Below are 22,941 nucleotides of genomic sequence, written 5' to 3' on the forward strand. Positions count from 1 at the left end.
AAACCTCTCAGAAGAATGCGTAGGCGTGGCGAAAAGGGAAAAGGCTAGCGACACGAACATATGCGTGAAAAGGAAGGAAAATATTCTTCCAGGTTAGAACGTAAAGCCTATAGTATAAAAACTCTGATTATAGAAATGAATAAACAATTGCTATTTAGATCTAAAAGAGAAAGGATCGGTGTGTCAGTGTCGGAAGTTCTTTTTTCCTCGTCTTTAAAAGGCGTTGGCAACGGACTCGATCAATCGTCTGATCGAGCCAAAAAAGGTTTTGTAAACGCCTCGAAGTTTTACAAGCCCCGTCTAGCATTTGATGCAGTAGCAAAAAAATGAAGGAAGGTCGCTAAACTCATTCCTCCTATCCCAGCGGTCGGCAAAGTCCGGTCCGCGGGCCAAATGCGGCCCACCGCAACATTCAATCCGGCCCGCGAAAGGTTTTGACTGATTTTGAAAGATGGGAAGAAACTGTGCGTATACAAATTACTGAATATCTTTTAGAATAACATTTTATACCATCGTACTCTTTCAACTTTAATTAAAATACTTTGGAATGACTGATCGATCTCCCGGCCCAGATAACCCAGTAATGTAGCCACTTGTACCTATGTCTTCATTTTTAGCTTCTTTTGGAACCTCAAAAAATGAACTTGGGCTCTCTTGCGATGCTTTGATTGTTGCCTAATAGTACCGAGATGTTGGTGACCAAAACGCAGACACGTTCTTATGCGACGACAGACTTGTGTACGCAGTCCATTTAAGACGCTACGGGGCGTCATTCGTTGATCGCGCACGCTTCTACGTTGGTTGGTTCACTTTGTTGGTCATCATCATCTGTCTGTTGTCTCATGGGATACTACTATTCAAAGTGCAATTAACGTTATGTTAGAGCGGGTGAAGATAATCCCATAATAAACCTATGAATTTGTCAATTTGGTTAATGCAACCGTTATGTAATTTTAACATTGTTTCAACACGACAATAAGACTTTCGGAATGAAGGGAATCGCACACGAAATTTAAAATTGATGAGATATATTAAAGCCTGGTTACAATAAATTTATTTAAAGTTTTGCATGCGACTTGCATTTGATGGGAGGGGATTGGACTTTCGCCAACGTAAAACATTTAATACAAAGTTTTAAATATTTTGAAACAGCTCGATACATTTTCTCGCAATAGGTTCTTATTTTGTTTTAATCGTTCTTCTTCATTTCACACAAATCAGTTGGTTTCCCTTTAAATTTTCAGGAATGTTTTCGATCGAATTTGAAAGCAAAAAAAATATTAAAAAAAACCCTTGTTGTGTTAACGCGAACGACGATTCCACACTCTTGCTGTTTACGAGTACAACGATTGTCAAAGTGCTTTTTCATAAGGAATCAGTTATCATTTTATCTGACATGGCATGACTTGTCCATAAATCAGTTTTATAATTACTGAATCCACGTTTGCTTCGCTAATTTTTCTTCCGTTCAGACTTTTGTATCTTCCCCGGAATATCTTCAATAATTTTAACGGCGTGGGAAGATGGGGTCTTCAAAAAGCGATTATGATCCCTTTTTGTAATTTTTAAACTGATTAAAATTTTTGGCCATCTATTAATGATTCTCAAGGAATTAAAGATTACAATTAGTTTTTGAAGAAGGTATCATTAATTTTGAGCCATACTTGGAAGATATAATTACAGAAAAACAACAATCGTACTCTTTCAACTTTAGTTAAAGTACTATGGAATGTCGGATCGTTTGGTATGTTCGAACTCGTGATCAATATCCCCGTAACGTTTATATGGAAACAATTGCCTTTTTTTTCAGCTGGCTGTAGAACAAAAACTAGGAGAGATAATTTATTTACATGCACATCATTTAAAAGGTAGTTATTTAAGCTTCCTTGGACAAATAAATCTAAGACTTTGGGAGTTGCTGTTCATCAATTTTTCGGAATTTTCGCCACGATGGACGAATACATGCCTATAGGCATCCTAAGTTTTCGCGACAGAATTGTTAGAGTAGAGCTAGGGTTTCATGTCGAAATTTTGCCGAAACTCACATAATACGAACACATTAAGTTTTGGCGTCACTGTTTGCCATTGCGAAATCAGTGGACGCGATTTCTGCTTCCTGATATATATTTTTATGTTTCCCAAGTACTATTTCACTGTTTGGCGGGTTGCATCGATCTCCCGGCCCAGATATCGCAGTAATGTAGCCACTTGTACCTCTATATTTATTTTTGGCGTTTTTGGAACCTCAAAAATTAACCTGGGCTCCCTTGCGATGCTTTCAAAGTGCAATCAACGATTTGTTAGAACGGGTGAAGATAATCCTATGATAAATTTGTCAATTTTGTAAATGCAACCGTTAATTACATAACGGTTAACATTGTTTCAACACGACAATAAGACTTTCGGAATGAAGGAAATCGCACACGAAATTTTATATTGATGAGATGCACTAAAGACTGGTTGCAATAAATGTATTTAAAGTTTTGCATGCGACTTTGCAATGGGAGATCATTTGACTTTCGCCAACGCAAAAATGCAATAAAAAGTTTTAAATATAGTGAAATTACATTTTTTTAGATATTTTGTTGTTGTTATGATTTAATCTTTCCTTTTAATTTCACACAAATCAGTTGGTTTCCCTTTAAATTAGTTTGGAGACATTTTCGATCGTATTTGAAAGCAAAAACCAATATTTAAAAAACCTCTGTTGTTTTAACGAGAACGACGATTCCACACTATTGCTGTTTACGAGTACAACGATTATCAATGTGCTTTTTCATAAGGAATCAGTTATCAATTGAACTGAAATGCCGTGACATGTCCATAACGCAGTTTTATAATTACTGAATCTATGTTTGCTTCGATAATTTTTCAGCCTTTCAGACTTTTGTAAGATCCCCGGAATATCTTCAATATTTTTTTATGGCGTGGGAAGAAGGGGTCTTCAAGAAGCTATATTGATCCTTTTTGTAGTTTTTTGACTGATCAAATTTGTGGCCATCTATTGCTGATTCTAAAGTGATTAAAGATTGCAATTAGTTTTTAAGGAAGGTATATTTAATTTTGAACTATACTTTGATGATATAATTACAGAAAAACAACAATAATACCAAAAATGTTTCTAATAGATTAAAAGGTAATAATTTAAACGCAATAATTAAAAACAACCGCATTCTCCTGGCCCGCGGCACTCGATCATTTACTAAAGTTGGCCCTTTGCCTCAAAAGTTTGCCGACCGCTGGTCTAATGCATCTTTAAGACGGTTGAAAAAAATAAAATCTAAAGCCTACGCGGATTACAGTAGAACGAGATCATCGTTGCATAGGAGAATTTGTTTCGATGCACTGCACAATTATCGTCGACAAAATCGTGTGCTCTACCGCTCCTTCATTCGCCGTACTGAAAGGCAGCTGTTTTATAAGCCGACACGGTTCTGGAGCTTCTGGAACAAACGGCGCAATATAAGAAGTATCCCTCCGTCAATGAGCTACAATGGCCAAACTAGTATCGATACATCCGATATTTGCAACACTTTCGCCAATCGTTTCGCTGATGCATTCACCCTTCCTGTTCACAATCCTAACACACTAGCTGAGGCCACTCGCAACACTCCATCGGATGCTATCGACTTTATTTTACCCACAATTGATGAAGCACTAGTTGCGCGCACACTCAGCGATATAAAACCATCTACTTCATCTGGACCTGAAAATATTCCCGCATACATTTTGAAGCACTGCCGTCAATCACTCGCACCCATTCTCGCCAAAATATTTTATGATTCCCTTATGCGTGGCACGTATCCTGCGTCCTGGAAACACGCGCGAATGGTTCCTATCCATAAAAAAGGCAGTCGATTTCATGCTAGTAATTATCGTGGCATTGTTTCCCTATGCGCTTGTGCAAAGGTGTTTGAGCTCATTCTATACAATCCGCTACTCACAGCAGTTCAAAACTATATGAGCCCTAGTCAGCATGGATTTCTCCCAAGGAGATCTTCCACCACAAATCTTGCTGAATTTGTTAGTTTCTGCTTCGACCACATGGATCGTGGTACTCAAGTTGATGCAGTATATATCGACTTCAGGGCTGCGTTCGATAGTATCTCTCATGATATTCTACTCTCGAAGCTAAAAAAAACTCGGTTTCCTCGACTGGCACATCACCTGGCTGCGTTCATATTTAACTGGTCGTTCGTACTACATAAGCATAGGATCTCATCGTTCTCACTCCTTCACCAGCTCCTCCGGTGTGCCTCAAGGGAGTAATTTGGGACCGCTACTCTTCCTAATCGATATAAATGACCTATCTTTTGTTTTACCGCCAGGCCAACACCTAATGTACGCTGACGACGCAAAAATATTCGCTCCAGTTAGAAACGACAGTGACTGTGTATGCCTTCAAATGATCCTTGAGAATCTCGACAGCTGGTGCAGCAGAAACGCCCTCCAAGTGTGTGCTGATAAATGCCAGTGTATATCATTCAGGAGAGCCCGTCACCCCATCACGTTTACATACACTATGCTCAACACGGCTTTAGCTCGCACGACATGTATCCGTGATCTGGGTGTGCTACTCGATCAGAGGATGTCATTTCGCCCACACATTGATAGCGTTGTTGCGAATGGAAATCAGCTACTTGGTCTAATTACGCGGACCTGTAGCGAGTTTACCGATCCCATGTGCGTCAAGTCGATCTTCTGTGCCATCGTAAGGTCGTGCCTGGAGTACTGCTGTCCGATCTGGTGCCCGCTTGGCGTTGGTGACATCAATCGCCTCGAAGCCATTCAACGGAGACTCACCAGGTACGCGGTTCGACTCCTTCCATGGCAATCCCACCACGCTCGGCCCTCTTACCATCAGCGGTGTCTGCTTCTCGGACTTGAACCACTCTGCTCTCGTCGTAAAAACGCCCAATGCCTTTTCATATGCAGGCTCCTTAGCGGAGAGATCGATTCCCCGGCATTACTAGCCAGCATCAATTTGTTCGCTCCCTGTCCGATTCTTAGATCCAATTTCCATCTCCGTGTACCGCGTACCCGTAAGAACCATAGCCAGGGACACCCCATTATACGTATGTCTCTCGAGTTCAATGAAATGTTAGATTTGTTCGATTTTAGTATGTCTACATCTACGTTCAAGGAGAAATTACGTCTACGTCACATTTAATGTTAGCTTATAACTAGAGGTCTATTTATATGTTATAAATGATCATTGTTATATATATCTTAATTTAATTATAAGGTTGCCGATTAGACACGATGATCCGTCGGCTGTGTATGAAATAAATAAATAAATAAAATAAAATAAAATATGTAATAGAAGACGTCAACGTCCTCCGCCGTTCAAGGCACCAACAGAAGCAGTTTAGAACAGTCATGGAAAACCAAGCGTATATTGATGTAGGGAACTAGTGTTCTACACTCAGTGGCGGATTTAATGGTAGGCGGACTAGGCGGCCGCCTAGGGCCCCGTAGATCGCTAGTCTATAGTATGCCGTATGTATTACATGGTCACAGTAGTAGCGACAAGGGCCCCCCAAGCTGGCGAATCATTTCAAGTTTACTGTTCAATCTCCCTACAACAAGTTCAGTGCCAGTATCAAACCCCCCCCCCCCCTTACAGAACCATTTACCATTACAGTGGCCCTCAACTCGCCTTACCGCCTAGGGCCTTCGATCCGCCACTGTCTACATTTAGGTAATTTATTAGGCACATGAAGTTGGCATGCAGCCTTTTGACAACGCCAATGACTAATAAGGATAATTCATCATTATAGCACTACATCGTTAATATTGACGTGGTATGTGGACATTTTGTTAAGGAAATGAAACTATCGGGCTTTTAGCCGACCTCAAAGAATTCTCTACTTTTTTATATGGTATATGGTTATAGGTTTTTCAAGATTTTTAAAAATATCTGCCTGACTAACATCACGTACTCTATTGTGATAATCAGAGGTGATACATACTCAAACAGTTAGTGAGACCAATACATGCATTTTTTGTTTATTTTTATAAACGGCCTCAGCACAATTTTTCGATCGAAAAAATTCGATCGATCCGGCTGTCATTTTGGTGACATTTGACACTCATTTCGCCGCCAAGGTGTTCATTTTACTGGTCTTTTTGAAAACTGGTATACCATGACACTCACGAGCAAAATGAACTATGCTACAAAAATTCGATCGTTCCGCTTTGTATGGGGAAAAATCCCCGACGCATTGAGCTGCGTCAAAAAATTTTGATTTCGTCGGACGCCGCATCCGATGTTATCTGTCAAACTAAATGTGTGGTGTTTTGAAGGAACAACCACAAACTAATTTTTCATAATCGTTAAACTATTAAAATCATCAAATAATCGCAATATGAATCCAATAAGCGTCTGACAGCACGTGCGATAAAATCGCATGCGACGAAGCACAGACAGGGCCCTAAAGGAAATGAATAAAAAGTTTGATAAGTTTTGGACCGCGTTAAGGAATTTTAGATTTGCATATCTCGAGAACGGGTGGACCGATCGGGGTGAAATTTGATAAGTGAGTCGGGACCAACGAATTTTACAAAATGCTTGTGATTCCGATTCTGGTACCAGCTGACTCCGAACGAACCCGGGCGACTCGGAAGACTCCGGACTGCCTCGACAACTCCAAGCAGAAAAAAACGGGGCTTTCTGATTTAGTTGCATGGGACCACTCGCAAGCGTATCATAATCATCTCGATCCACACCGTCAGACAAAATATCACAACCAAGTGATTGACCAAAAAATCGTTGAAAAAGTATCACTCGTCCGGTCACATAAGCTGTGTAAGTATCACTCCCGATCATTACAGTTGAGTACGCGACGCAGACATGGATTTTGTTTCAGTCATGAGTTTTGTTGATAGTGTTAGTGGTATATTTCAGCACAAGTGGAAAGCTAAATCGGCGTGATAATTGAGAGGGTATTCAGTTCAGCTTTGTCAGTCAGAGTATCAGGCATGGCACAAGCAATCAAATTTCATCTTCGGAATGTGAAGAGCTCATGATCATGAAGAGCTTTTAATGATTATAAGGAATGATTATCCCTGAAAATCATAATGGTCTTTGTTCTCAGTAGTCACGATCGCATAATACTCACGACATTTTGCAGCACTGCATGCCAGTTGTACACATGCTACAAGCCATATTTGTAAGCACCTTACGAAATAAGCCACTATGAGTAAATTTATTTATTTATTTCGACAAAAAATCGAAAAAATTCTGCACCACTAGTTGGCTTGGCATTCAGGGACTTAGGCGTCATCCATCAATTATGTAACGCTGAGAGGGGAAGGAGTGGATGTTGTCAAACGTTACGATTTGTTACGATAAATGTTACGATACGGCGGAAGAGGGAGATTTTTACTTTTGTCATGTAACGCAAAATAAAATGTTTTTTTTCGAAATCGAAATTAATTATTAATAAATATTAATGATTGTTTTGCACTGAATTTGTCTGTATGTACAGGTTTGCATCACGCAATAACTACCACATTAATTTGAGGCAAATTTGGCACAAATGTAGTTTATAGTTTAGAGTGATATTTTGGTGTTCCTTTTACTGCTTTTCCCTCTTCTTACTATTCATCTCTCCCATTTTCCTATTCATGACGGTTTCATTATGATATAATGATGTAAATATTTTCTTAAAAATGAAACATTCAACCGATTTTGATCAAATTTTGAGAGAAGTTGCCTTAGGGTGCTACAATACACTGAGAAAAATGTCATCCTCCCAGGATAACGGAAACGGAAAATCATAGTTCTGCATAAAAAAACTTCATTCTCTTATATATTGTTTGTATACCTTGAACATATCATATTTACACTTTCTATGGCAATGTCTCAATCTTATCCTACTGGAAATGTCTTAACTCCACTACCAACTTTTGTTATTTGACGAAAAATATCTTCTTTATTAAAGGATTGCTTACATCATTCACGGGTGGTGATTAATTAGAGTAGATATGTTGTGTTACTGAACCATTATTTTTATACAAAAATATTAGCAATTGATTTTGTTTAGATTTCCTAAAATATGGATCAAATATTATCGCTTAAATGTTGGTAGTAAAGTAGTACATTTTTGTTCCTCTAATTTGGAAAACCTCTGAAATCTGTACCCCTTCATTTGTGTATGGTGTTGCCATGGTGATTGAATGATGTATGCTTCAATTTGCTGTCGTGTTCAAAGTTTTATATAGCAACAGTCAAGGCTGCATACTAAATGTTCTGTCTCTTTCTAGTTTGTATGGACTTTTCTTTCACTTTCAACCTCTGTAATTTGAACCCCCTCTGTAATTTGAATTTTGCGTAATCTCCTACGCGGACATGCCGACCGCTTTCGAGAGTTATTCAGTACCAACCAGTCGGATAGTCAGTTTTGCGAGTTGACCACTATAACACAGGACGTGTAAAGTACATTGTGAATTAAAAACCTCCAGTTATATGTTCAAAGTCTACAGGAAATATGCACAATAATGTCATAGAAAGGGAATATGCAATTTCATGGAACTTCACATGTTAAGGAAGCCTACACAAATAGCCAGCTCCGCTAAGCTCCAGGCAACTACGGCTCTGGAGTTGGTTATAACGCAGAGCACCAAAACAATCCCTTTTCAATAAAGTATCAAACGGGAAAATGTACTGACAAAATGGGAGTTACTTAAGTTGATACAGCGCTCCCATGGTACAGTCGTCAACTCGTACGACTTAACGACATGCCCGTCGTGGGTTTGATCCTAGAATGCACCGATTCCCCGTAGTAAGGACTGTATCGAAAGCCTGTATAGTATAGTAGACCGGCATGCCCGCGTACGACGTTTGCGCCAAAAATCATCATTAATTTTAAGCTTTTGTCAGTAAGTTTCCCTATATTTAGCCCTCTGAAGCAGAATTTTGTATCTAAATAAATAAATAAAAAAATACAAATAAGAAGAAGAATTATACTATCAAAAGAATGCCTGTCATGTGCCCAACTCTTGCATGGATCTAGTCTCTGATAAGCAAGACTGTTTAAATGGGTATTTAGGTAAACCAATCAACTCACTGGTATTAAAACGAATGATTGCTTTGCCAGATCCTAACTACTTACGGTTATTACGCTAAATAAGAAGAAACGAAGCTTTTGAATGAAATCGTAGTAATATTTTCAATTCCTCGGATTGCATATTCTTCTATTTTTTTATTAAAACGATACATTAATGTTATCCCGTGTGATACCGGGTAAATCAGTCAGTAACAAATGAATAAAAACCAGGACTTTTCTTCATGACTTAACAACCATCGCGGGTGGTGTACTACACAACCGAATAGTCTGTCATTAGGTCCATCGAATTTGGTTACCACGGAAGGACGGACGGAAAAATTTCACACAGGATCGTCGCAGTAACATTACTGCGAAGACCACAATGTGCGAGCCATTCGATTGTAAAGGCAGACATTTCATGATAGTAGCATGCGATTCGCAAGTGACGATATGCGATTGGAAGCAAATGGCACGAGAAGCAACTGTAACGCTGTAAACAGATGTTATACCAATCCAACTCCTTACAAACCCAATAAGAATAAATTCCAATTCCCAATTCGTTTCAAACATGCGTAACATATAAAAAATCACATGTTATGTGAAATTGAATAATTTATTTGATGATACAACATCGAAAGCCATAGCCATTATCTAGCCAACATATAAAGCCAACATTTCTGGAAAGATGGACATATTTATGGAGGACCAATAAGATGGCCGGATGAAAAACGCTACTGATGATGATGATGCAATAATATTGCAAACCTAGCTCAGGATACGATTATCAGAATCTTTTTGAACTTGATTGCTGCATGGGACAACTTTTCTTTGTATATAATATAAGGCAATATAAGGAGAGGGGGTCGAAAATTTGTTATTTTTTTGTTACGTAATTACCCCTTATACAATACCCATAGCTGGATTTAATACCCATCAGTCCTAAATATGGGGGCACGATGCATTTGGGGCTTGAACCGATGACGGGAATGAAATATAATGAATTCAGGCAATTATAAAAAACTAGCTATCAAGTTGCTAGGGCCATTTATATTCAGATTTCATACATAAAAGATTACTTTTCAGCAACAGAACGCCAGTAGACAAGCACGGTTACAAAAATGGGATTAAAGAATAAGGAAATAAATTCGTTACATTGACCCTTCCCAAATTGTTTATCTTAATTCGGTAGAAAATATTGAATGAATAATTGAAATAAGGGTATATGCAAAAAATGTTCAATTTTCCTATATAAATAAATTTAAAGTCGCTTTTTGGGAAACTTCATAGAAGTTCGTCCAAAAGGATTGAACATTTTGGACAATAGCATGCCAAAAAGGATTTTCTATGCAAGGGAAGCACCTTCCATCTGCACCAGACAACGCAACCAAATGAATGAATGAAAAACGATTATGAAATTGAAGTAAAATCAACCTTCTTCTTCTTCTTCTTTTGGCACAACAACCGATATCGGTCAAGGCCTGTCTGTACCCTATAAGTGAAATGAGCTTGACTTTCAATGACTTATTGTTACCATAGCAGGATGGTCAGTCCTACGTATGGGGAAAAACCAACCTTCTATCGTAATTTATTTATGGTCGGCTATAGAAACTAGACAGCCAAAATAATCCATTGAATATATTGAATATTTTGCACGGCTACATGCATGGTAAAAATAATCAAAAATGTGCAAAATTCCTTCTATAGAACCACAAACAACACCCCATACAAACCGATAGCGTATCTTTTAAAGATGAAAAATCAGGGGTGCGACTTAATAAACTAGAAGCAGTGTATTATGCGAAACAGGCCAATCAAAATGAAGAGACGGATAATGATGCACATTTTTCTGTTCTGATTATAAAATTCACAAGCGGTAACTATTTCTCGTGTAATTGTTCAAATATAACACTCTGAGCGCTTTCTGCGGAGAGCACAGTACAAGATAAGAGAGCGGATAGAGCGTTTCGCTGGCTTACGATCGTTCACTCTCTTTCTGATCTTCATTGCCGCTTCTGCCGGTTCTGCACTATGCGCTCTCTCTCTTTCTTTCCGCTGTAATACGTTCTGTGGATAGTTGCTGAGAGAACAGTCACAAAGAAGGAGAGCGAAAAAAGCTGTGAATCGAAAACGATCAGCGATGCGCACAGAGTGATAATTAATTAACAACTAGTCCAAAATAGGTATTACATAAAGGATTTCATTATCATCATTGGCGCAGTAACACGATTGGATGCCCGAATGGGTCACACGAATGTAGGCCTTTCTGAAGTGTCGAGACTTCGGAGCCTCACACGACCGCTTAATTTGTGTAGTACTTAATCCGCCCTGTCTAGCATCCTCAACACTACAATCAAATATTTTAATTTTAAACCAGTAAAATACAATACAACAATAACTAATATCAAAAACAAAGTCATCTTGAATGATCCGTCAATGGTAACTTGAACCCACGTTTGACACATTATTGACTGTGTTAAATTAGGATTTTACGGATTGGGAACATAAAACGTTTACCATATTGAGCAGGCTAGAGAGAACTGTACAGCAATGTATACAACACGCGAGGAACAGAAAAAGGAAAGAGAAGGAAACAGATAAAGAGAAATATAAAACAAGCTGAACAAAGCAGAAACATTTCATGCCTAAATGTATGAACCCAAATTACTTTCGATGATATACAAAATGTTGCCAAGCGCCCACACATGGCGTGAAAAAATTACCGTGAAATGGATGATGTTTGTATCGAATTTCATCAAATGTCATCGATTTTGGCTTCACGCTTCACGATGTGTAGCTATTTGGCGGAATTTTGAAGGCATTATTACATCTTAAAATCATACCTGCACTTGACTCGTTCAGCGTTTCAAATTCACCGTCGCCCCATCCAGCTCCCGTGTCGTCTATGTTATTCCAACCAGAGAGTTGATTGCTATTACTACTACTGATGTTGATCAGGTTGTTCATGTTCTTGAGCGCAATCATCTTGCTAGGACTGTTGATATGATTCCCTTGGTTGTTGATGCTGTTATTATTACTGTTATTTGCATTAGTACTGTTGCATGTACTTCTGCTGTTGCTGTTGGTGATAACTGCTTTTACTGTATTTTCCGTCAATGAAGAACTTATCGTATTCGTCGTACTATTGTTACTGCTACTTCCACCACCGACTCGTCCCATATTGTACGAACTGCCAGTATGACTATTGTTGATTGATAATACCAAATCTGTTAAGATAGCGGTCGGGTTATTCGTAGTAAATTCATCCTTTGGCTGCGCCTGATTAAGCTCATCTTCATCTTTTTCATTTAGTTCAGTTTCATTCTGCGTAGAGAAATATATTCAATTAGTGTTACAGTATACACAAGGTCACTATCTTCTATACCGGATCTTCCTCTAGACTTCCCCAATCTTCGTTGTCCCAACCATCGCGCACATCACTAACACTGCCGATCATGTTGAGATTTGAGTTTGGTTGATTCGATGTTCCTGTCATTGGACTACTTGGATCCTGGGACGTCTAAGAAGGAAAAATAGCACGGTTGTCGCGGCATTATAATTCTAATTCTAATGTGTGCAACAAAACATCATTAACTTACGTCCATATCACCCCAGTTTTCCTGATCCCAATTGTCCGGACCATAGTCGCTTACCGATGCAGATGTATCAGCGCTCTCGTGTTCTAGCGAAGTCATGGAGGTAACGCTACTAGTCGTGGTCGAAATACTGCTGCTAGAAGGTTGTTCTGTATCACAATTACACGAAACCATGAAAACATACATGAAAAAGACATATGATTGCTTCATTGAAAACATACGGATAAAAAGCCGTTATACCAAAGATCAAATTAATAAATCAAGACAATAATCCAATCATCTGGCGGATGGAGCAAAGGTAAACATGCTGATTCATGACTTTTTTATTTATTACAGTTATATTTTTGTTGAAAATAGATTAAACGTCAATAGTGAAACTTCTTCTTCTATTTGGCGTAACGTCCTACGCGGACATGCCGGCCTATACAGTCTTTCGAGACTTAATTCATTACCACGTAGCCGGATAATCAATCCTTGCTACGGGGCGACGGTCCATTCTGGGCTTGAACCTATGACGGTTTTGGCAGGACAGCCCACTGTGCGGTGTGAACCCCTTTGGCTAGCAGTGCGTCCACCTGCATTTCTATACGCACCTCGGGGAATAACTAGTGACAGCTGCCGGATGCCGGGGACACATGGGAACAATGAGTACTGTACAAGAGACGCGTGAGATAAGGTAGTGAAATAGAGTACAAGAAAACGTAACAGACGGGCATGTTATTAAGTCGTTCGAATTGACGACTATACCACGGGACTGCCCCTTATTAAACCGTAAAAATTGAAAGTCATGGCTATTATTTAGCATTAAACATTTGAGAAAATTTATTCTGGAATCGCTTGATACAGACAGACTTTAAGGGCAATTAAATGATAGTTGAGAAAAAGTGTCAAAAACGCAGATTAGGTATTGTGATGCGTGTTTTTGATATCTCGATTTGTCTCTTGTTTGCCATTTCTAGAAATGAACAAATGTTTATCGGTTGGTGCTGCGCGGAGTTTTCTCTCGACGGAAAGAAGCGTAACATCGTACGCAGCAGCTTTGAGATCCAAGTTGATTAACACGTTCAGCATTATGGCGGTCCCTAGGGACCGCCAGTGAACTTTTCCCTGTGCGGGCGGAGGTCCGCTCGGACCGCCAGAGCCGTTTTGATAGGAGAGTATTTTCTCATGGACCGACAGTGCATATTCTTCATAAGAACATCGTTGGCCTGTATTGTAATGACATTTTTTTATTTTCCTGTATGATCTAAAATGAAATATAAATCCAGTTCGAATTGATTTTCTAATGAATTTTATTAAAACAATTCATACACATGTGACATTTTTTAACCGATAGCTTAAATTTGGAACTCTACGTAAACACAAAATCACTCTGATGTGATCAAAATAGCTCTGACCACATAAGTAAGTTGTAAATTTAGCCAAAGGTATCAAGACATCGCTTTGGAGATTTGATTTTTTCATTTCTAAAGAAATGTTTACTGAGTGCATGGTCTGGCTCTTAACTCGCTTATCAGATTTGCATTGTATTGTTTCGCCGTACCGTGTGCGCTGCTCGCTCGCGGTCGACTTATGACGAACTGCAGGCACAGCGGAAAGCTGTGCAAAATACGCGTAGCGCTCAACGTGTTAAAAAATTCGGAAAAATAGTGCAGTCGAGTGATGTGCATAGGCGGATTAAAGCACGAGTAAAACGTCTGAAAGAGACAATTGGGCCCTTTCCGTTTTAAGTTCGTAGGCTGAAATTTCAGCCTGTCAGCTGTTTGCATTGTATAGCAGTTTTCGAGCAGCTATCTATGTGAGTATAATATACAGGTGGGCTTATCCCAAGATGTATGAATTTAGAAGGCTGATTTTTATCGCTTCTGTTTCTGAATGAAGATTTTAATAGTGTTTTGAATATTCGTCAAAGCGTCCAGAAAGCTTGTTAGAACAACAGTTTTCACCCATCCTGTCAAAAATCGATATTCAAATTTGGTTATAAAAAACATGCTATGAGACCACCTGGGCTGCATACACTTTGATTCTAGATTCCATCACTAGATCTCTTTAATACTTATTTACTTATTTATCCGGCGCTACAACCGCTTTGCGGTCTTGGCCTGCCTCAGGAGTGTCCGAAACCGCTCACGGTCTCGCGCCTTCGTCTGCCAGTCCGTTATCCCGGCCTTAATGGCGGACGCCTTCACGCCATCTTGCCACATCAATTTGGGCCTAAGACGCCTCCTCTGTCCTTGTGGACGGCCTAAAAAGACTTTACGGGCTGGGTCGTCCGTTTCCATGCGTACAACATGGTCAGCCCAACGGCGCCTGGCGAGCTTGATACGCTGCACGACAGTGAGGTCGGCGTACATCTCATACAGCTCGTCATTATAGCGGCTCCTCGATTGTCCTTCCACACATACGGGGCAAAGTATCCTTCTGAGCATCTTCCTCTCGAACGCGGCTAAGAGGGTTTCGTCAGATTTGGACGGTGTCCATGTCTCAGAGGTCTATGTGAATACCGGTACTATACAGGTACTATATAGTGCCAGCTTCGTCCGTCGCGACAGGTTCTTTGAGGTGAACTGATTTTTCAGGCTGCAGAATGACCGATGACAGCCAGCATCCTTGCGCGCATCTCAGCTTCCATGCTATTGCATGGAAAATATATGGGATCTAAGAAGTATTCTTATGGGATATAAGAAGTATCCCTCCGTCAATGAGCTACAATGGCCAAACTAGTATCGATACATCCGATATTTGCAACACTCTCGCCAATCGTTTCGCTGATGCATTCACCCTTCCTGTTCACAATCCTAACACACTAGCAGAGGCCACCCGCAATACTCCATCGGATGCTATCGATTTTATTATACCCACAATTGACGAAGCATTAATTGCGCGCACACTCAACGATATAAAACCATCTACATCATCTGGACCTGACAATATTCCCGCATACATATTGAAGCACTGCCGTCAATCACTCGCACCCATTCTTGCCAAAATATTTAATGATTCCCTTATGCGTGGCACGTATCCTGAGTCCTGGAAACACGCGCGAATGATTCCTATCCATAAAAAAGGCAGTCGACTTCATGCTAGTAATTATCGTGGCATTGTATCCCTATGCGCTTGTGCAAAGGTGTTTGAGCTCATTCTATACAATCCGCTACTCACAGCAGTTCAAAACTATATGAGCCCTAGTCAGCATGGATTTCTCCCAAGGAGATCTTCCACCACAAATCTTGCTGAATTTGTTGGCTACTGCTTCGACAACATGGATCGTGGTACTCAAGTTGATGCAGTATATATCGACTTCAGGGCTGCGTTCGATAGTATTTCTCATGATATTCTACTTTCGAAGCTAAAAAAACTCGGTTTCCTCGACTGGCACATCACCTGGCTGCGTTCATATTTAACTGGTCGTTCGTACTACATAAGTATAGGATCTCATCGTTCTCACTCTTTCACCAGCTCCTCCGGTGTGCCTCAAGGGAGTAATTTGGGACCGCTACTCTTCCTCATCTATATTAATGATCTATCTTTCGTTTTACCGCCAGGCCAACACCTAATGTACGCCGACGATGTAAAAATATTCGCTCCAGTTAGAAACGACAGTGACTGTGTACGCCTTCAAACGATCCTTGAGAATCTGGATAGCTGGTGCAGCAGAAACGCTCTCCAAGTGTGTGCTGATAAATGCCAGTGTATATCATTCAGCAGAGCCCGTCACCCCATCACGTTTACATACACTATGCTCAACACGGCTTTGGCTCGCACGACATGTATCCGTGATCTGGGGGTGCTACTCGATCAGAAGATGTCATTTCGCCCTCACATTGATAGCGTTGTTGCGAAGGGAAATCAGCTACTTGGTTTAATTACGCGGACCTGTAGCGAGTTTACCGATCCCATGTGCGTCAAGTCGATCTTCTGTGCCATCGTAAGGTCGTGCCTGGAGTACTGCTGTCCGATCTGGTGCCCGCTTGGCGTTGGTGACATCAATCGCCTCGAAGCCATTCAACGGAGACTCACCAGGTACGCGGTTCGACTCCTTCCATGGCAATCCCACCACGCTCGGCCCACCTACCATCAGCGGTGTCTGCTTCTCGGACTTGAACCACTCTGCTCTCGACGTAAAAACGCCCAATGCCTTTTCATATTTCGGCTCCTTAACGGAGAGATCGATTCCCCGGCATTACTAGCCAGCATCAATTTGTTCGCTCCCTGTCGGATTCTTAGATCCAATTTCCATCTCCGTGTTACGCGTACCCGCAACAACCATAGCCAGGGACACCCTATTATACGTATGTCCCTCGAGTTCAATGAAGTGTTAGATTTGTTCGATTTTAGTATGTCTACTTCCACGTTCAAGGAGAAATTGCGTCTACGTCACATGTAATGTTTGCTTATAACTAGATGTTTATTTATATGCTCCTTAATTTAATTATAAGGTTGCCGATTAGACATGATGGTCCGTCGGTTTATATATGAAATAAATAAATAAATAAATAAATAAATAAATAAATTGCCGTTGCTGACCTTTGACCCAAGATAAGTGAATTGTGGGATGACTTAAAAATGCGTTCACCTATCTGTACGTCACGCCTACGTAGGTTCTGATTAATTATTGGTAGGTCCGCTGAAGTTGCCACCATCAGTTTGGTCTTTGCCTCGTTTATCTGCAATCCGAGGTTCTCTGCCGCCTGCTCAATCCCTTGGTAGACTTCTGCTACATAGGAGAGCCGCAGACCAATGATGTCTACATCATCAGCGTATGCCAGGATCTGGGTTGACTCATAGAAGATGGTTCCCGAAGTCTCCACCCTCGAGTCGCGGATGGCTTTCTCTAGCCCAGGTTGAATAGGAGACAGGCAAGCCCGTCCCCCTGGCGCAGACCTTTGGTGATAGCAAAAGGTCATGAGAGTTTTCCATCCAACCCTTACCTGGTAAGTGACGTTAGTCATAGTCATTCTAACTAACCTCCCTAGGGACCGCCAGTGAACTTTTCCCTGTGCGGGCGGAGGTCCGCTCGGACCGCCAGAGCCGTTTTGATAGGAGAGTATTTTCTCATGGACCGACAGTGCATATTCTTCATAAGAACATCGTTGGCCTGTATTGTAATGACATTTTTTTATTTTCCTGTATGATCTAAAATGAAATATAAATCCAGTTCGAATTGATTTTCTAATGAATTTTATTAAAACAATTCATACACATGTGACATTTTTTAACCGATAGCTTAAATTTGGAACTCTACGTAAACACAAAATCACTCTGATGTGATCAAAATAGCTCTGACCACATAAGTAAGTTGTAAATTTAGCCAAAGGTATCAAGACATCGCTTTGGAGATTTGATTTTTTCATTTCTAAAGAAATGTTTACTGAGTGCATGGTCTGGCTCTTAACTCGCTTATCAGATTTGCATTGTATTGTTTCGCCGTACCGTGTGCGCTGCTCGCTCGCGGTCGACTTATGACGAACTGCAGGCACAGCGGAAAGCTGTGCAAAATACGCGTAGCGCTCAACGTGTTAAAAAATTCGGAAAAATAGTGCAGTCGAGTGATGTGCATAGGCGGATTAAAGCACGAGTAAAACGTCTGAAAGAGACAATTGGGCCCTTTCCGTTTTAAGTTCGTAGGCTGAAATTTCAGCCTGTCAGCTGTTTGCATTGTATAGCAGTTTTCGAGCAGCTATCTATGTGAGTATAATATACAGGTGGGCTTATCCCAAGATGTATGAATTTAGGAGGCTGATTTTTATCGCTTCTGTTTCTGAATGAAGATTTTAATAGTGTTTTGAATATTCGTCAAAGCGTCCAGAAAGCTTGTTAGAACAACAGTTTTCACCCATCCTGTCAAAAATCGATATTCAAATTTGGTTATAAAAAACATGCTATGAGACCACCTGGACTGCATACACTTTGATTCTAGATTCCATCACTAGATCTCTTTAATACTTATTTACTTATTTATCCGGCGCTACAACCGCTTTGCGGTCTTGGCCTGCCTCAGGAGTGTCCGAAACCGCTCACGGTCTCGCGCCTTCGTCTGCCAGTCCGTTATCCCGGCCTTAATGGCGGACGCCTTCACGCCATCTTGCCACATCAATTTGGGCCTAAGACGCCTCCTCTGTCCTTGTGGACGGCCTAAAAAGACTTTACGGGCTGGGTCGTCCGTTTCCATGCGTACAACATGGTCAGCCCAACGGCGCCTGGCGAGCTTGATACGCTGCACGACAGTGAGGTCGGCGTACATCTCATACAGCTCGTCATTATAGCGGCTCCTCGATTGTCCTTCCACACATACGGGGCAAAGTATCCTTCTGAGCATCTTCCTCTCGAACGCGGCTAAGAGGGTTTCGTCAGATTTGGACGGTGTCCATGTCTCAGAGGTCTATGTGAATACCGGTACTATACAGGTACTATATAGTGCCAGCTTCGTCCGTCGCGACAGGTTCTTTGAGGTGAACTGATTTTTCAGGCTGCAGAATGACCGATGACAGCCAGCATCCTTGCGCGCATCTCAGCTTCCATGCTATTGCCGTTGCTGACCTTTGACCCAAGATAAGTGAATTGTGGGATGACTTAAAAATGCGTTCACCTATCTGTACGTCACGCCTACGTAGGTTCTGATTAATTATTGGTAGGTCCGCTGAAGTTGCCACCATCAGTTTGGTCTTTGCCTCGTTTATCTGCAATCCGAGGTTCTCTGCCGCCTGCTCAATCCCTTGGTAGACTTCTGCTACATAGGAGAGCCGCAGACCAATGATGTCTACATCATCAGCGTATGCCAGGATCTGGGTTGACTCATAGAAGATGGTTCCCGAAGTCTCCACCCTCGAGTCGCGGATGGCTTTCTCTAGCCCAGGTTGAATAGGAGACAGGCAAGCCCGTCCCCCTGGCGCAGACCTTTGGTGATAGCAAAAGGTCATGAGAGTTTTCCATCCAACCCTTACCTGGTAAGTGACGTTAGTCATAGTCATTCTAACTAACCTTAGCCGGCATCGCGAATAAATGAATTCTTTTTAACAGTCGTTTAAAGTTCATTTTGGTTTAACTGAATTCATTTGTTGTTCATTACTTTTAAAATAAACGATCGTCAAAACAGTTAACGACTGCTCGATATCGCATATAGGCAAACACAGGGAAAAAAATCGAGCAGTATAATTAAACGGCTGTTAATTTGTATCGCATACGCTTTTGACAGTCGTTTGTTTAACGACGGCATAGGACCAGTCGTTAAAATTAACATATGAACTCCATGCGTTCGCGATGCCAAATTCTAGCAATTATTTAATGGTTAATTTTTAATGACTGTTAATTTCAAACCATTTCTTTCGCGATGCCAGCTCTTATCATTTTAGCCTTGCTTCACTAACCTCATCTGTTTAATGCAACTTGGGATAAATGTAAACACCACCTTGTTTTGCCATTTTTCGAGCAGGTGCTCGAATCTAATTCTAGCTTTGAGGCTAGAATAATCTAGACCGAAAATTGCAGGCTAGTTTTATGTGTGGTTTTGTATGGAGTGTGTTGACGCCTTACGGTAGGCAATGTGCATGGCACAATTATAATTAGGACAACTAGGGTAATTAGTACAGAAAGGATTATATCGTAATTTCAAATAAGAAGAATTAGAAGAACAGTGCATTTGACAGGGAATAAACATTAGCACTTGAAGCCACGGTGAGTTTACAACGATTGAGTAAGCGTCATCATTTTTGGTCCACAGAACCGGATCTTCGCGAAAGGTGTGATTCACAAATCAAAAAAGCAAATCGTGTGAAACGATATCGTGAAGAAGAATCAATGAGATATGCTAGGAAGCTCGCCGTAAAATCTATGGAGTGCTAGTCATTTCGAGTTATTAACCGCAAGAAGGGCATTGCTCTAACACTACCGTAAACCCAAGTGAAGCCGATGAGCGAAGTGTTGTGGTTTTCAACGAAGTAAAAATGCCAAACGAGAAGCAGAGCCAGAAAGCTCCGGGATGTGATGACTCACATAAATGATATGATGGAGTGTTCGTTCCCGATTGTAGCATATCACTACTGTTTTCTTGATTGTAGCCCATCACTACTTTCGCGCATCGCTACAAATTGTTAGACGGGTCATGGATCGTTTCGTCATCACACACACTACTAATTAAATATGCAGTATAAATAAAGCGGCAAAGCCAAATTCAAAATCTCTTGTCATTCAAATATTAAAGCAAGCAGCACGCTTCTCTCATCTGATTAACAACTCCTTGGCACACGCGTGGCACAGAACTCCAAGCAAAAACACCCAGTTTGGTAACAAAAAAGCACACAATCGGCTCTTTTCATAGCCACAGCTACAGTTCTTAAGAACATCTCAATCAATCACAACGTAGGGTTCCGTACCAAACATGGAGTTTGTTAACAAGTTCAACGTGTCGAAACATGCAAACAAAATTCCAAGCCTGCTAGAAGATTTGGAGCAAACTAAAGGTTTCGTTCAGTTTCGTTCGAGGTTTCGTTCAGTTAGTGATACATTAGTTCACCAAGCCGAAGATACCGAAATGATCGAATCGCTTGCAGCCGATCGTCGTTAGTTTGAACAGAAATATCAAGAGATAAAGGTTTTCTTTTCTGCGTCTAATGCAGACCGACGTGAACCGCAAGCAAACAGTACATTTGCTTCATCATTTGATGAAATTCAGCCAAAGGGGTGATTACCGAAAATTGAGCTGCCAACATTCGATGGTCATACAACAAAATGGCTAACGTTAAAGGATAGATTCGAGTCGCTAGTGCATACTGCCTCTGATGTACCAGAAGTATTGAAGCTGTAATACATGTAATCTGCCTTAAAGGGCGGGTTGGCTAGCCAATACGACCACACACAGCTCACGACAGATAATTATGAGCCAACATGGGATTCTCTGGTAAAACGGTTTTACCAAGAGAAACGCATTAAAAGAGAATATTTAAAGGCGTTCGCTGCGCTGGAGGTGGTGAAAAATAGTTCGGCAGATGAGAAGCAGCGCATAGTGAACGAGAGCCATCGACTAGGGAACGGAATGGAACGACTAGAGGAACCCGTGAAAATGTAGAACACGCTGTTGACCAGCTTGCTGTTCTACAAATTGGATGGTGATACGTTGATGGCATGGGAGGAATATTCTGTGGATGAGGCAGATAAATTTCCGAAACTAATAGAGTTTCTCTAACGACGGATCAGGATCCTCAATTCATCGAAGGTCGGAGAGGAAGATGCTTTTGGCTGCTACAAGGAAGGCTGCTACAAATGCAAAGGTAAGCAAAAACTAAATAAGGGGTGTATCCATAGTGGCCGGCCTTCCTGCAGGAATGCGACACAGCAATGATCAAGTCGCATCTAGCTCGTCTCCGACACCTAGCTTGCGACCATGTGGGGTCTGTAAGCAAGAGAATAAATTGTGGCAATTCAGCACATTTATGAGAATGACAGTAGATGAACGGAAAAGGGTGGAAAGGGATAAGGGATTATGTTTCAACTGCTTGAACAAAAATCATTTCTTGATTAATTGTAGATCGCCATTGCCTACGATGTCGAAGAAGACACCACAACAAGTTGTATGATATGGAAGAAACTACACAACATGACATATCAAGAAAGCAGCCGTCACAAAAACAGATTCAGCATCGAAAATAGCAGTATTGACGACAGCACAGGTTTGGTTCACTAATTCCTTTGGTGAATCGATTTTAGCTCGAGCGTTGCTGGGCCCAGGGTCGCAACTAAACATCATGTCAGAACGTGTGGCACAACTATTAAGGCTAGAGAAGAAAAAAATCACACATCACTATCTGGTGTACGACAAATTCCTGTTGGTTCCAAAGCGGTAACGACGTATACCATACGCTCAAGAGTGTCTAAGTACCAATGTACTTTTGAATTCCTGGTCATTCAGAAAATCACCACAAAAATCCCTACTAAATCCTTTTCCACTGAAATGTGGAACATTCCGGAAGGATTTCAATTAGCAGATCCAGGATTTAATAAGGCAAGAGGTATTGACGTTTTGATGGGAGCAGAAATGTTCCCTGATTTGCTTAAAGGTCGTGTAGATATAGCTCCCAACCTTCCTACGATGCTTAAAACTAAATTTGGATGGGTCTGGATAGAAAGCTACTGCAAGAATATAACACGATTTCACGCTATAGTGTTGTATAATCGACAATGGATGGATTATTCGAACGCTTCGTATCACTAGAAGAACTTCCAGAAGACATCTTACATGATCTGAAATCTTACGTATTTGGCCATCAAAACATTTTAACGAACGTTTGAAAATCATGGAAAGA

At 40.9% G+C, this 22,941-nt stretch overlaps 1 protein-coding gene across 1 annotated transcript in view; it reads right to left on the minus strand.

Annotated features, from left to right (window-relative positions):
* LOC121591173 overlaps positions 1-22,941 on the minus strand; it is a 164,591-nt gene that overhangs the window by 31,304 nt on the left and 110,346 nt on the right. The window contains 3 exon segments of the mRNA XM_041911624.1: positions 11,891-12,371; positions 12,433-12,567; positions 12,647-12,792. Coding sequence (XP_041767558.1) covers positions 11,891-12,371; positions 12,433-12,567; positions 12,647-12,792 — 762 coding nt within the window.

Source organism: Anopheles merus, chromosome X, assembly GCF_017562075.2.
Source record: "Anopheles merus strain MAF chromosome X, AmerM5.1, whole genome shotgun sequence".
Classification (NCBI taxonomy): Eukaryota; Metazoa; Arthropoda; class Insecta; order Diptera; family Culicidae; genus Anopheles; species Anopheles merus.